The 16349-nt window shown below is 48.5% G+C and overlaps 1 protein-coding gene across 1 annotated transcript in view; it reads left to right on the forward strand.

Annotated features, from left to right (window-relative positions):
• The window catches only part of ROR1 (receptor tyrosine kinase like orphan receptor 1), a 375033-nt gene that overhangs the window by 344976 nt on the left and 13708 nt on the right, over positions 1-16349 (forward strand). Inside the window, exons 6-8 of the mRNA XM_020993141.2 lie at positions 207-524; positions 1953-2198; positions 11858-12069. Coding sequence (XP_020848800.1) covers positions 207-524; positions 1953-2198; positions 11858-12069 — 776 coding nt within the window. The remainder of the gene's footprint in view (positions 1-206; positions 525-1952; positions 2199-11857; positions 12070-16349) is intronic.

The raw sequence follows: 16349 nt of genomic DNA on the forward strand, positions 1-16349 counted from the left end.
AGCCCTTTTTTAGAAGACATTTCTCCAACTCTGCAAAGATGTCACCAAGCCACCTTGGGAAGGGCCCCTTTCCATCCTCTTCAGTCAGTCCATCATCAAGGACCGTTTATTTCCAGTGTTCCCAGTACTTAGTGCACACAGTAAGCACCTGGAACAAGGAAGGGCTTGATAAATGTTTGTTGACTGCTTCGCTGTTTGCTTTGCAGCCGCCTTCACTATGATCGGCACGTCCAGTCACCTCTCTGATAAATGCTCCCAGTTCGCCATCCCCTCCCTTTGTCACTACGCCTTCCCCTACTGTGATGAGACCTCGCCAGTTCCAAAGCCGCGAGACCTGTGCCGGGACGAGTGTGAAATCCTGGAGAATGTCCTTTGTCAGACTGAGTACATTTTTGCCAGATCAAATCCCATGATTCTGATGAGACTCAAGTTGCCCAACTGTGAAGACCTCCCCCAGCCAGAGAGCCCAGAGGCTGCCAACTGCATCCGGATCGGGATCCCCATGGCTGACCCCATCAATAAAAGTAAGGGAAGATGGTGGTGCACACCTGTGACCTCCTGCTACTAGGGAAGACTGAGGCTGGTGGACCACTTGAGTTCAGGAGTTCTGGGCTGCAGTGGGCCTAGAGCCGATGGGGTGTCCGTTCTAAGCTTGGCACCAATATGGCGAGCCTCAGGGCCACCAGGCTTCCAAAGAAGGGACAAATTGACCCAGGTTTCTATGTCAATCAGCAGTGAAGTCAGGTCCCTACATTTCCTGCCTGGAGGAGGTAGGGAGACTCAGTCTACCAAAAAAGGAATAAATAATAAGAAAGAAAAGGCATGTCAAATGACTATCCTGTTTAAAACAAAAAAGGTAAGTGGAGTTCAACAGGCCTCTTTTCTAGTCTAGGACCAGCCATCCAAGTGCTAAAGTTTTGTGGGAAGGGAGAAGAAATTAGACTTTGCCCCAGAAAAATGCTGAGTACCTTATCGTTTAATTATTAATTTAAAATTATTAACTGAAAAACTAGAAGGCAGAGGAAAGGGATTGGGCTGCTGATGTCATTAGCACAAGGGACTCTGGAGTAAGGGAACGCCTTCTACCAATGAGATCAAATGATATAGTATTTGTGAAGTGTTTAGAACAGTGCTTGGCACACAGTAGGTACCTAATTGTTCCCTTCCTCTTCTTTTCCTAACGTAGGTTGGCACCTTCTTGGCCACTTTACAAAGTGATATATTTTTATTTATTTTATTAAATATTTACCAATGACATTTAAAAATATTTTAACATGCTACTTAAAAAATTTTCAGTTCCAAATTCTTTCCCTCTCTTCTACTCCTCCCCCCCCTTTAGAAGGCAAGCAATATGATATTGATTATACATAGGAAGTCATGCAAACATATTTCTACATTAGCCATGTTGCAAAAGGAAACACACACACACACACACACACACACAATCCAAGAAAAACAAAGTGACAAAGTGCGCTTCAATGCGCTCTCAGAGTCCGTCAGTTCTCTCTCTGGAGGGAGGTGGCATTCTTCATCTTGAGCCCTTCAGAACTGTCTTGGCTCATTGTCTTGATCAGAGCAGCCAAGTGTTTTCACAGCGGATCATTATACAATGTTGCTGTTGCTGTGCACAGTGGTTCTGCTTGCTTTACTTCGTGTCAGTTCATAGAACTCTTCTGAAACCGTCCTTCTGATACTACAGTAGTATTCCATCACCATCATATACTACAACTTTTCCAGCCATTCCCCAGTGGATGGACATCCCCTCAATTTCCAGTTCTTTGCCAACACAAACAAGAGGCTGTAAATATTTTTGTCCATTCCGGTCCTTTTCCTTTTTCTTTGGTGTCCTTGGGATACAGACCTGGTGGCCACTTAGAGTTTTAGAGATGACTACGATCCTGGCTGGTGTCTTTTTTTTTTTAAAGTGTGTTTTGTTCCTTTCTGCCTCCCAGATCACAAGTGTTACAACAGCACGGGAGCAGATTACCGAGGAACGGTCAGCGTGACAAAATCCGGCCGACAATGCCAGCCATGGAACTCCCAGTATCCCCACACGCACACGTTCACAGCCGTCAGATACCCTGAGCTGAACGGGGGGCATTCCTACTGCCGCAATCCCGGGAATCAGAAGGAAGCCCCGTGGTGTTTCACCTTGGATGAAAACTTCAAGGCCGACCTGTGTGACATCCCAGCATGCGGTAAGTGGAAGGCTGCTCCCGGCTGTTGTGCCTAAACACCTTCCCCCGCTCTCTCTTCCCTTGGGGAGGGGGGGATTTCTGTGTGTGTGTGTGTGTGTGTACATGCACACAGGAGGGTAGTATTTGCCATATCTCTTGTCACAGCCCAGAGTTAGCCTGATCTTGGCCAGTTTCCACACACAAGGCAAAATTCTCCTCCCCAAGAAAACGTGTTTTCTAGAGGCTCGGGAAACAGTGACCTGATGGACCAAAAAAATCAGTGACCTCAGAGGCTTAGAAGTCCAGTCCTATTCTCTGGGTCAGGGGTTTTTAACTCGAGCTCTGTGTACTCTTTTTTTTTTTTTTAAACATATTTGATAACTCTTTCTACATAGCTTGTTGTAATGCAATGTATTTTAATTTGATGCATTTAAAACCATGATTCTGAGACAGGCTCACTGCTGCCAAAGGAGGTCTAGGATATAGGCCCATCTCTGTGCCAAGAACCAGGGGCCATGCTTTTCACCCTCAATTCCAAAACCAATAGGATGCTAGGTCTGGACCAGGAAAGGGCCTCAGAGGTCTTCTGGAAGGTGGCTGGCACATGCCAAGCACCTGGGGTTTCCAAGACAAAAATGAAATAATCTCTACCCTCAAAGAGATGAGAAGGCAAAACTGAAACCAAAAATCACTCCTGTTCTTGAGGAGGTTATGTTCTACTACAGGCAGAGGGCTGGGTGATGAGTAAATAGAACAGCCCTTAGAAAACGTACCCCAAGAAACACAAAATGATTTGAGGGAGTTCTTGCACTCATTACCACAGGGATCAGGAGATGGCGCCTGAAGGAGATGCCTGACCCTCAATAGAAATAGGGTCTCTAAGAGACAGGGAGAGGGGGAACGTGCCAGACACTGAGGTTCTCCTGACCAAGGCATAGAGATGCAAGCTGGAATATCAAGTCGGCCAGCTTGGAACCTCAGATATGGAAGGGGAAGACAATGTGTGGTCAGTCTGAAAAGAGATGGTGGAGCCCTACAGGCATGGAAGCAAGCTACTGGGAGAAGTCTGGCTTGCCGGGTTAAGAAGGTGAGAGTCTGGCTGTCGTCCACCCCATTCAGGTCACACCTGAAGGATGGGGGCCATTCTGGGGGCCACAGTTTACTCTGGACAGAGAAGGGCAATCAGAATATGGAAGGGCCACTGGAGGGTCCACGGAAAGAACGCAGGGTGGTGACTCGAGAATAGAAGACCCAGGAGGAACATGACATCTGGCTTCAAGTATCAGAAAGACATCAAGGGGAAGGTAGATTAGGATGATTCTGTTTGGTCCCAGAGGACAGAACCACAGGTTGTGGATGAAAGTTGCTAAGAGGCCCATTTCAGCTCAATGTCAGGACCGCTTCCTAACAGTGGGAATTGTCCAGAGTGGAATGGGCTGCCCCTCCTCTCCGGGGACGAGAGGGATGACCACTGGTGGGATGACCACTGGCGGGGGAGGCTAGAGTGTGGATTCTTTTCTTGTGTGGGTTGGCCTACATTCCTCTAAGTGCCCTTCCAGCTGCCCCTCCTCCCCTGGTTCTGGAAAATGAACATGTGCCAATAGAGGTTCTGCACTCTCCTCAACTTAGATGCCTACATATTTCTCATTTTAAACTAGCCCTTCATATGCATTCACACTTAACGCTGTAGGGAAGGGGGGTAGAGAAGGAATAAAATACAGATGTACCATTGCGCTCTCACATCTCCTGTGCCCTGCTCCCCAAATGGAAACATCCAAAGATGTATGTGCATAAATTGGCAGTTTTAGTAAATACAAGCTAATTCATGTGTGACCTTAGAGAGAATGATGGAAAAATTCAATTGATGCAGAAACAGACTGTTCATCACCACAGAGGATCATGAGAATAGATCTGTAAGGCCCCTCACCTTGGGGATCATCCAGTCTGGCCTTCTTTGAAGAGAGGAGGAAGGGGAGCCCCAGAGAGCACTGGTGTCTAGCTTGCAGGCCAAGATTATAGCCAGTAATAGCTGAGGCAGGAATGGAATTCCAGTCCTCTTTAAGGACTCCCAATTCAAGTCTCATCACACAACATCTCAGAGTATCTAAGACCTTAGAGGTTATCCAGTCCAACGTCTTCATTTTACAGAGGAGAAAATGGAAACTTCAGAGACTTGACACACAGCTGATTAGTGGCAAGGCTGGGAGTTTGAACTGGAGTCTTCTTCCAGTTCCAAATATAGTATTTATTCCCTCTTTGACATTCCTTCGTTCCCTGATAGAATGCCTTTCTCACAATAACCCTCCGTGGTAGAGTAATAAGTATTATCCCCATTTTGCAAAGGAGGAAACTGAGGCTTTAGGAGATGAACTGTCTCACCTAAGCTCCCACTGATAGAGAGTATAGATCAAAGACAAGACAAGATCAAAGACAGATCTGACTACTGTCTCTCCTATCAATCAAGGCTGAAACAAGGCAAGGCATGGAAGAAGCTATCAGCCTCTTATCTTAAAGTCGAGATGAAAGAAAATAAGGAACCAAAAGTCGTACCCGCCACCCCTGAAGCATGCTCTGACAAAGTGATGAGGAGTTGTCCTTCAGGGGCCATGTTGGGTCTTAATTCATTTTTAGTGGCACTAAAGTGTAGCGGGCTCCCTATGCCCTGGAGCTGCCTGGGAGCAGCCACAGTGCTGCTGCCCGGCAACCCAGGCTTTCAATGACAATTGCTTTGTAGTGGGAACTATAAATTAAACTTAAAGAGTATTGACTTTCACTTAAATGGCCTTGTAAAGCCTTTGCACGAAGCCCTGGAGTCAGAGGGCTGAGAGGGGACTCAGAGAGGTCATTCCCTCCAGCTCTCTGCCTGCAGGCAAGATTCTAGGCAGAACAGATTTGGAATTCCAGCCACGGGGCTTCATATATTAGTGTGGTATAAATGCAAGCTATCCCGAGGATCCCTCATGTTCCTGGAAAGGAATATTCCATGTATGAACCGATGCAGAGCGAAGAAAGCGGAACCAGGGAACAATGCACATGGTGAGAGCAAAAGTGTGATGGAAGACTTCGAGGTCTGGTCAGCAGGATGGCCCCCCACCCTCCCGGAGGACTCATGATGAGACGAGGGGCTGCCCACCTCCACGTGGAGGGCAGAGGGCCTCAGAGTATGGGCAGAAGCATGTTTTCTTTTCTGGTTTCTTGCCTTTCTGTTTTCAACACGGCTAGTGCAGAAATTTGTTTGGCCTGACTAAGCTTCATAGGTTTTGTATTTCTTGTCTTCTCAATGTAAGGGGAGGGAGAGAATTTGGAACTGAAAATTAAATAAAATCAAAAAGAAAGAAAGAGAGGGAAGAAAGAAATTAAGAAGGAAAAAAGAGAAAGAAAGAAATTAAGGAGGAAAAAAGAAAGAAATTAAGGAAAGAAAAATAAAAGAAAGAAAAAGTGACAGGGAAGAAGGAAGGAAAGAGAGAAGAAAGGAAGACAGAAAAGAAAGATGATTCTATAGATTCATCGTTCACAGAGAAACCTGGGGTCAGAGGGACACTCTGAAATCATCTAGCCCGACCCCCTCCCTTAAAGAGAGGGCAAATGACTTGCCTGGGGTCACACAGAAAATTTATGGCTGAGTCAGAACTAGAATTCAGGTCTCCTGACTCAAAGTGTTGGAGTCTCACCACAATCAGTTAATCAGTAAGCACTGACTTAATAAATGTTTGTTGGCTTTGTTGACTCCTATCGGACTTCGGGTAAGTTGTGTCTCTTCTCTGAGACGCAGTTTCCCCGTCAGTAAAATGAGATTTGGACCAGCTGGCCTTTAGGGTGTCTTCCAACCTCGTCCTGTGGTCCAGACCCCCACCACTCACCCACACCCTACGAAGCCTCCTCAGATTTGACCCAGCCCAGCAACTGAGCAGGGCACACAGGACGTTTGGCTTCCTGGGATAGGATTGCCCTTCCCGCTGTATTTTCCTTTTCTAGTTTAAATCCGTTTTACCTTTGACCTGTACACTCCTCCAAGAGCATCCTGTTGACCTTCAGGCCTCCTCCCTGCTAGGTAACAGAGCCTTCTCCTAAGCCACATAGAAGGTGGGAGAGTGGTGAGGACAAAGCAGATGTCCCCCCTTGTTTCCCACCAGCTGGCCCGAAGACGCCTGTCTGGGTTAGCCCTTAGCCAGAGTCCTGACCCTTTCCTCTGGTGGGGCACTGCTCTTTTGGAGGCCTCAGTTTCCCCACCTATAAAATGAGGGGATTGGGCCAGCTGGCCTGTGAGGTCCCCTCTCTCTCCACATCTGCCATCCTAAGATTCTACGACACTTAGTTTCCAAGCTTCAAGTTTTCAGATCGATAGAGAGACAGGAAGAGGTATCTCTAGATATCTATCTCTATCTCTGTAAATATATGGAGATATATCTATATACATCTATATGTTATATGTGTGTATATGGGGCAGCGAGGTGGTACAGTGGATATAGCATGGTGCCTAGAGTCAGGAGGACCTGAGTACACATGCGGCCTCAGACATGTGCTAGCTGTGTGACCCTGGACAAGTCACTTCACTCTGTTTGCCTCAGTCTCCTCATATGTAAAATGGGCTGGAGAAGGAAATGGCAAACCACTCCGGTAGCTTTGCCAAGAAAACCCCAAATGGGGTCATGGAGAGTTGGACACGACTCAACAACAACAAATATGTGTGTATATGTGTATGTATACGTGTGTACGTGCGTGAGTGTGCATATTTATGTGTGTGTGTATATATGTCTCTGCATACGCACATCTACATGTGCACAGATGCATAGATATGCATGCCTGTATCTCTACATACATATGCCTACACATGCACACACGTGCGTGTATCTCTGCATGTATACACACACAACACACATGTATGTCTCTCCACATGCATACACCCCCACACACATACATGTCTGCATGCACACACTCATACGCACATGCATGTCTCTCTATATGCACACGCATACACATGTATGTCTATCTACATGCACACACCTAATACATGCACATACACATGCGTGTCTCTCTGCATGCACACACCTATACACGCACACACATGCACGTGCACGCCTCTCTATATGCACGCACATACACATGCATGTCTCTCTACATGCACACACCATACACGCACATACACATGTATGTCTCTCTACACATACACACCTATACATGCACATACGCATACACACATGCCTGTGTGCGTATATGTTTATGTGTGTGTTCTTCGGTCCTTGGCCGCAGGCCTGCTGACCCCGCAGGCGCCCGGGCCGGCCCTGGTTTGTCCCCGGCGTTTTTCCCAGCCGTGGCAGCTCCCAGTGCCGGGCAGGGCAGATGTTTTCCAGATTGCGAACGACCCAGGCCGTAAGTGCTTTTGTCAGCAGTTCCCCCTCCCCCCCCCCCCCCCCCCGGATTTCAGAGAAGACCTGGGACAGGCCAATTTGTCTTTCTTTTCTTCAGACCCAAATTGATCGTTACAGAGAATTTTGAAAAGGGAAAGGGGTGGGGGGGGGGGCTGCTTTGTAAAGTCTGAAGCTTTCCGGCAGAGTTATTTTTGTATTCCCGAGGTCTTCAAGCTGGGCCTCAGCCGCCAGCCTTCCCACGGTTTCAGCCGGGCCAAGAGCAGGAGCCGCCCCAAACCTCAGGGCAGTTGGAAGGAAGGGGTTTCCGAGCCCGAGGCCTTTCTACCTAACGGGCTTCTTACAGACGCCGGCGCCCACCAGGCAGAGTACCCCCGAAAGTCAGGCTCTCTGCGGGAGGAGGTCTGGGGAAACTCTGCAGGCTAACAAGTTACCAGATGAGCGGGCGGCTCGTCTTCTGCACCCGCCTTCAGTGACCGGGCTGGGAAGGAGTTAGCGGAGGCAGCGGGGCATGGAGTGGAAGACGCAAAGCTCAGGGTTCCAGCTCCAGCTCTTCGGGCGAGTCGCGGCATCTCCCCGGGCCCCAGCTTCCTCATCTGCAAACAGATGAGGACCAGGTGGCCCTGCGGCCCCTCCCAGCTCTGAATCAATGACCCCGTTTATTAAACGCCTACTGTGTGCCAGGATACAAATGCAGAGGATAAGAGAATACATTTGTGGTCTGGACACGTTCTGGACTCTTAAATTCCTAGAACCTCATGAAGGCAACACCTTCCAGAGCAGTGTAGTTGTCCCTCTGTAGACGATGCCCATAACTCGGCCAGCTTGCATATGCTTGAGAGATTCTGGACACGGGCAGCTCATGACCTTTCCAGGCTGTCTCTTCCACTTTGGGACAGCTGCTAGTCTTAGAAAGGTCTTGGCTCCCTGTGACTTCCGTCCCCTGGCCCACCCTTATCAGCTCAATTTAATTTGACACGTTTAGTAAGCACCTAGTGTGTGCGGGGGGATGGGAGGGTGGGAGCTAGGTGGCCATAGTGCACAGAGTGCTGAGTCTGAAGTCAGGAAGACTCATCTTACTGAGTTCAAATCTGACCTCAGACACTTAAAGCTGTGTGACCTTGAGCAAGTCACTTAACCTTGTTTGCCTCAGTTTCCTCATCTGTAAAATGAGCTGGAGAATGAAATGGCAAACCACGCTAGTATCTTTGCCAAGAAAACCCCAAATGGGGTCACAAAGAGTCAGATATGACTAGTTAACTAAACCACCCAAAAAATGTGCAAGGTGGCTGCAAATCATAATGGAGAGTCAGTCAACTAGTATTTATTAAGCACCTATTTTATGCCAGACACTATGCAAGGTTATAGGGAAACAAAGAGAGGTCCCTGCTTTTAAGGATCTCATAGCCTATAGTCTACATATAAACTATAAACACATGAAGCACTTATGGGATAAATTGGGGGGGCTCTCAGAGGAAAGGAGTTAAGATTATGGAGGACCAGGACAGGCTTCCTGCAGAAAATGAGATTTAGCTGGGACTCAAAGGAAGACAGGAGGTGGAGATGAGGAGAGAGGGCCTTTCAGGCAGGGGGACAGCCAGAGAAAAACCACTGGGTGTTGGTGTATGTTGGGACTGCGTGTTGCGTCAACAACAGCCAGGAGGCCAGTGTTCCTGGATGGCCAGTGTGCAGAGGGAAGTAACATGTAGGAAGACTGGAAAATGTGGAGAGGCTAGGTTCTAGAGGGCTTTTATTCATTTGGAAAACTATTGTTAAAGGCTCCTCCAAACCTCTTACGGAATGAAAAATTAATCTTTTGTGTCCATCTGGAGTTTCATTTTCATGGAGAAGCATCATGGGACTTACACTGGGATCCCAAGGCCGCCATTATGAGCCAGGTGACCTTAGGCACATGAGCCCATACATATGAGGCTTGTGGAAATGAATGAATGGGATGAAACCTGTGCCATCGACCTAGAAAGTGACATATAGGCCTTTCAAATACGCTATTTCACTCTAAAGCCGTACATAATATAAGCCAGTTCTATCAGACATTGGGTTTGCTTAAAGCAAAGAGAGATGGAAACGATCATATACATGAGAATGGCTAAGGCACTTCGAGTAATAAGATCCCTTCAATGCCTGCTTAGGAGACCCTACCCTAGAGACACAGGAGATCAAGTGAGGCAAAGATTTTCCCCAAAACAGCAAGTGAGCCAGGTAGTCAGTAGCAGATTTGAACCCTGGTCCTTTGACACTCAGTCATGGCCCCCACATCATGCTGCCCTTCCTAGTAAGTGTCCCAGTGACCATCTGGGCCCCAGCGAGAGATGAACAGGCCCCCCCCTCCTGCTTCTTGACAGAGGGCAGGGTCTGTGGGCATGGAATGTTTGCCAATCATGGCAGATTTTTTTCAAAAGATTGATCAATTTTAATAAATTTTTCTCTTTTTTTTTTTAAAAGAAATTTCTTTTGAGGGCTGGCTTTTCAGAAGGCAGAGATATGGAGAGAGGAGAGTGGTGAATGTAGGTAATGTAAAAATGGAAGATATCAATAAAATAAAAACATCTTTAAAAAGATGCTGATGCAACCATTGTTTGAAATTTTACTGAGTACTGCAGCTATGACCTTTATTTTGGCTTTGTTGTTATTGTTTTTGTGAGGGAATCGAGGTTAAGTGACTTGCCCAGGGTCACACAGCTAGTAAGTGTCAAGTCAAGTGTCTGAAGGCGGATTTGAACTCAGGTCCTCCTGACTCCAGGGCTGGTGCTCTATCCACTGCACCATGGAGCTGCTCCATGACCTTTACTTTGTAAATGAGCCACTATATACACTCATCAAAGTAGAGTCCTTGAAGGTGAGAGTTTGTTCCTTTCCCAGTTCTTTTGGTTAGAACAGTAGCTCTAAAGGGAGCAAAGAAAGCATGCCAGGTTAGGTTGGTGTCCAGGACCTGGGTTCAAATCTCAACACAAAAGTATCCAGCAGTGAGTGCAGCTGGGCTCTCAAGGAAGGGCATTTTTTCCTTCTCACTGATACCATTGAAGAGGATCCTTTAGGGGTGTGGATCCATGAGGATGGGGAATGGGACTGGGAAGGACACATGACCTTGGCACACAGTAAGCACTCAATAAATGCTTGTAGATTTGACCTGGCCGTGATTTCCAGAAGCCCACAAGGTTATCTTCATGTTCTGTGTGCACATGATTTAAACACCAAATGAAGCTCAAGGAGGGCAGGGATTATTTGGGTTTCAAGCCTAATGTCTCCAGCAACCAGCACAGTTTCAGCATGCAGCAGGCACTTCATAAATGCTTATTGAATCAAATTGAACTAGAATCATAGGACCTTTAGTGGTCATCTAATTCAATCCCCCCATTTTACAGATGAGGAAACCAAGTCCCAGAGACCAGACCCTAGACACGCAGATAGAAAGGGTCAAAACCAAGGCTCAAACCCAGGTGCTCTGATTTCGAATCCAGGGCTCTTGACACCAGACTCCATCGCTCTGAATTGGCTGCTAAGAGAGGAAGATTCCAGGGGTCCAAAGATCTGAGGTTTGCTCATTCAGGCATTTGCCTGTTATAGAAGACAGTGCGGCCTAGTGAGTAGCATGCTAGACTTGGCGTCAGGAAGCCCTGAGTCAGAGACCTGCCCCAGACACTTCTAGCTCTGGGAAAGTCACTTAACCACTCCCAGACTCAGTTTTCTCATCTGTAAAATGGGGGCAATAATAGGACTTAGCTCAGAGGCGTTCTTGTTAGAATCCAAGGAGATCACATGTGCCAAGGCACCCTGTAAACCCTCGAAGGCTTTAAAACATTAACTGTCTTGTTGTCATTGTTATCACTATTTTAAACAGCGTCATTGTGCTAGTTGTGGGAGTCACAGAAATGCTGTCCTCCACTGAATGGACGTTCAGTTCCTGGGAAGGGAACACCAGGAGAGAGCCTCAAATTCACACAAAAACACAATTGTCATGCCCGGGTGGAATCTCTAAACTTTTAAACTTTTACCTTTTCAACTCTCCTAACTAAAGTTGCTCCTGTTGATAGAAACAATCTGTAATCTACTGGTGATGAGAACTCATTTCTTGGTGTTGCCCCACCCTGCTGACCCTGCCTATTTCAGCATGGGGAGGGGGACCCTGGGAGGGGAGAAAGAGGGGTGGACCATAAGAGGGAGGGACCCTGGGGGAGGAGAATGTTGGAAGGAGGGAGGAATGGGGGGCTTCAGAGGGGAGATCCTGGGAGGGGGTGTGCTCTAAACCCTGGTCAGGCCCATCATGGGGGGACTGTTTGGTTGTGTCTACATCAGATTCCAAGGATTCCAAGGAGAAGAATAAGATGGAGATCCTGTACATCCTGGTGCCCAGTGTGGCCATCCCTCTGGCCATCGCCTTGCTCTTCTTTTTCATCTGTGTCTGCCGCAACAATCAGAAGCCCTCCTCGCCTCCGGCCCAGAGGCAGCCGAAGCACGTCCGGGGTCAGAATGTGGAGATGTCCATGCTGTCTGCCTATAAACCCAAGGTAGTGTGGGGAAGACATGAGGACCTGCCCAGTGTCCAGCCTGGGATGCAACTGAGCTCCCCTCCAGGGGCACTGGAGGGAGGGAGGGAGGGAGGGAGGGAGGAAGGGGTGGTGGGAATGTGAAAGCATTCATTAAGCATTTACTCTGGGCTACTCCCTGGGGGTACAGATATAAAAATGAAAATAGTGGCTGCCTTCCGGCAGATTGCATTCTACTAGAAGGAAAGAAAACATCCAGGGGAGGGGCAGCCAGGGAGGAGGAGGTAGAGAGAGAAGCCACTGGGAATAGATTGATCCTCCCTTTCCGGGATCAATGGTAATTTTTATCATGGTTCCAAAGGTGGAAGTGTCCCCCTGTAGGGCTGGGCTGAGGGCAGGGAGGGGGCCCTTGTTCTTTGGGAAGGTAACAGGCCAGTGAAATATACCTGGAGCCTGCCTTGGTGTGAGGGCTGGAGGAGGCGCTCCCTGAGGCCAGGAGTCCTGGAGCTGCAACAGTTAAGTCCTCCAGGGCGCTGGTCTGGGTCCCAGCAGCCAGGTGTGTGGTTGGAAGATGCCTGGGGACTACAGTGAAGCTTGGCTGAAGCCCATCTAGACGTGGTGGGCCCCAGAAGCCACTCACTGGTCAAGATGGCAGGTCCACAGGGCAAAAATTCTGTGCATAGTTGGTCCCCTGGGCCTGGAATGTTTTCCCTCCTTACTGCTCATTCACGGAATCCCCATCACCATTCAATAATAATAATAATGATGATGGCTCACACTTTAAAGATGGAAAAACTCTTTCCAAATATTATCTCACTTTTATCTTCACCACTACCCTGAGAGGTAGATGGTGTGGGGAAACTGAGGCAAACAGAGTTAAGTGACTCATCCAGGGTCACACAGCTACTAAGTGGCTGAGGCAGGATTTGAACCCATGTCTTCCTGACTCCACGTATATCTACTTTGCAGGCCTTTGAGGCTCAGTGAAACTCTACCTCCTACTTGAAGCCTTTCCTGATCTCTCCCCACCCCCTCCCCCTTAGATCCTTCCCCCTAAAAATTACGTTGTATTTATTTCCCATCGGTTTTGTGCTTCCTTGTAAGGGTCCAGGTCATTTTCCCTTTGAATTTAAGCTCATTGAAGGCGAATATGTTTTGTACTTGTCCCCATATCCCCAGGACTGTCCTTAGAAGGGTGTTTGGTTATAGTAGGTGCCTAATAAGTGCTTGTGGAATGAATGAAAGGATTCAGTTCCACGAGTCTCCCTTCCGAGCTTGACAAACCCCCCGGTGTCCCAGCCTGGCCAGGGAGGAAGGGGTGAGTCAGCTCGGCCCGGGGCGGGCTTCACTGGCGAGGGGAGGGGGGCGCTGGGGCACGAACTCCATTTTCTCCTTTGTTTCCTTGCCCCCTACACTCTTTGGCTCGGATCTCTTTGGAGATGTTCCGATGTTTGTTTTGGTTCTTACTGAGACGCTTTTCTGGAAGAGGCACAAAGCATTCTGTAGAACCTTCACAAGTCCCCAAAATGTAAACAGCATAGTCCGTGGGCCCATCAGATCCCGGAGAAGGGATGCCCGGGTGTGCATGCACAGGCACACTCACACACACATTCTGAACGGAATAATTCAAAGACCAGCAGAGCTGAGGGACGGCACCTTCGGCCATCCCGGGGTGCATTTGAAAATGGACTGCCCTGCCCCGCTCTATGTCGGTCCCTGTTGCAGCTTTCTGACTGTGTGACAATGTCCCTTGACCTCCTGGGCCTCAGTTTCCTCATCTGTAAAAGGGGGACAATAATACCTATAGTCTCTATCTCACAGGGTTGTTACAGGGCTCAAATGACATAATTTGTGCTCTGTAAACCTTAAAATGTTCTATACATGGCAGTTATCCTCATTCTATAATAAATATGTGATGTGATATAACATAGCATAACATAACATAACATAATATAATCATAGGCAATAGATGTTCGTTCAATTGACGGATTGAACTCCTCAGTAAGTGAATGCCTGTGGGCCAGCTGTCCCCCTGCCTGGAGCCACCCCTCCTTCTCTCCCTTCAGGCTAAGTGCCTCAGTTTCCTTGAATCTTCCCCTCTTTCCCCCCGCTGGAACTGTCCTCTCCTTCCTCAGATTTTCCTATCCATCTCCGCTGAGGCTTTCTTCCTTCCATTTACACTGTACGTGGCTTTTTAGTTGGACCACGTATACTGAGTAGGCCTTAATAGTTCTTTGCTTGTCTTCTCCTCGGCTAGAATGTGAGCTCCTCGAGGGCAGGAATCTCATGTTTTGGTCTTTCTTTGTTACCCACGTCCCCTCCGTGCTTGGCACAGTGCCTGGCACATCATATATGCTTGATGACTGTCTGACTTTGCCCCCATTACTCTCTCTCTTGTGATACGCTTCTCTGTGTTCATGGTGAGTCTCCAAGCATGTTATAAGCCCTCCAAGGGCAGGGATTATGTCTTTTTGTTCACCTCTGTATCCCCAGGGCCAAACGGGGGGGCTTTCCATACCTGTCACAGCATCTCCAAGTCTGAAGGATGTTCATTTTAGCCCCAAACCTGGACCTCAGCAAGTACCCCTTCTATAATGTCCCTGACAAGGAGGAAGACCTCCAATGAAGGAGAGCTCCCTACCTTCCAGGGCAGCCATCTCCCTGCGTGGGGGAAGCTTGTCCTTACCCTGAGCCGATAGCAGCCACTTTGGGAGCTCCACCCGTCTTGTAGTGCCATGCAGAGCAAACCCACTCCCTTCTTCCCACATAACTCAGAATGCCAGGGGAGTGGCGTGTTCCCTGAGCCTCCTGCTGTCGACACGTCCCCAGTTCTTCCTAGTCTAGGCAACAAGCATTTATTATGCACCTACTGTACACAATCGAATGGAGAAGACAGCGTGCAAACAAATATATACAAAGCAAGCTATAGATGGGATCAATAGGAAATCATTAACAGAGTGAAGGCAGTAGGATTCAGAGAGGCTGGGGAAGGCTTCCAGGAAAGAAGGGATTAGAGCTGGGGCTTAGGGAAGCCCGTGACCCAAAGAGAGGGTTGGAAATGGACATGTATGTTGACTAAAGTCGATGTTCAAACACCTGTTTCCTTACAGTTGTGTGTCCGTCCTTCTGTCCCTTCCCACATGTCACACCCACGATGGCAACCTCCTGTCCGAATCCTTGGTCCCGGCTCAGGCAACCGGCAATTAGGGAGCAAGGAATGACGGGCTTTGTTCTCCCTCGGCTGCCTTGCCGTTGGGAAGGAGCAGCCCCTCGCCGGCGAAGCTGAGGTGCCCCTTTCATCCAGCCTTGTGTACACTATCTGTTTCCATCTGTCTGCACTCACTGAGCTGCTAAGATGCCTCTGAGTGTTGGGAGGAGGAAGGGGAGGAGTAAAGGGGCTCCTGGGGGAGGCTGAAAAGCAGCCCCAAACACCCGGGGGATGAGAAGAGGCTAGCGACAGACGGAGCTGGCTGGCTTCCATCCGGGTGGGATAGCTCAGCTGGAAGCAGGCCTCTTTGGGCTGGTCTGGATCCCGGGGGGCCAGCATCAGATGGGAGCATTCTCCTGTTCCTCTGGGCAGAAAGGTAAATGTCAGTCGGATGCTACCAGGACAAAGCAGGCTTTAAAAAGGGACAGGCTCGTCTGGGTTTGGCTTTGTTCGGTTGGGTGGCTGCTTTTGTGTAGGACAGTAAGCCAGAGGGGAAGCCCGAGAGATGAGCTGAGCTCCGCACTGTTCCTTGGGAGAGGTGGCTTTCCACCTTGGCGAAGCCACTGCCTTGGGAGTCACAGATCCTGTCTCTGCCCGCCCAACCTTTGCCTCTCTGGGTCTCAGCTTCCTCTCCTGTCAAATTGAGGGAGTAAGCTGGTTGATCCCAAGGGGACCCTCCAAATCAAAGAGCTATGGTCCCCCCCTCCTAGCATTTACAATTTGTAATGGCAGTAGTGATGTTTCTGCCATTAGAAGCTGGGTTTCTTGAAGGCAGGAGCTGTCTTTGAGCTTGTAGCTTCACTCCCAGTACTTAGCACCTAGTAGTAAACAAACTTGCAAGGATTTTTTTATTGATTCTTTTCAAATAGCTCATGGGATTTAGAGTCAGGAAGACCTGGGTACTCCCCCCATGACTAGTCGTGTGACCTTGGTCAAGTCCTCTTCTTTCTTTGAACCTCAATCTTCTCATCTGTGAAATTGGAATAATTAATAGCACCTACCTCACAGAGGTCTTACAAGAATCAATGGGGGTCATCTAGCTCAAGCACGTTGTCAGCGGGCTGATTCCACTTATTAAGTGCCTACTGTGCTC

This window comes from Phascolarctos cinereus, unplaced genomic scaffold, assembly GCF_003287225.1.
Source record: "Phascolarctos cinereus isolate Bilbo 61053 unplaced genomic scaffold, phaCin_HiC Scaffold_5;HRSCAF=322, whole genome shotgun sequence".
Taxonomy (NCBI): Eukaryota; Metazoa; Chordata; class Mammalia; order Diprotodontia; family Phascolarctidae; genus Phascolarctos; species Phascolarctos cinereus.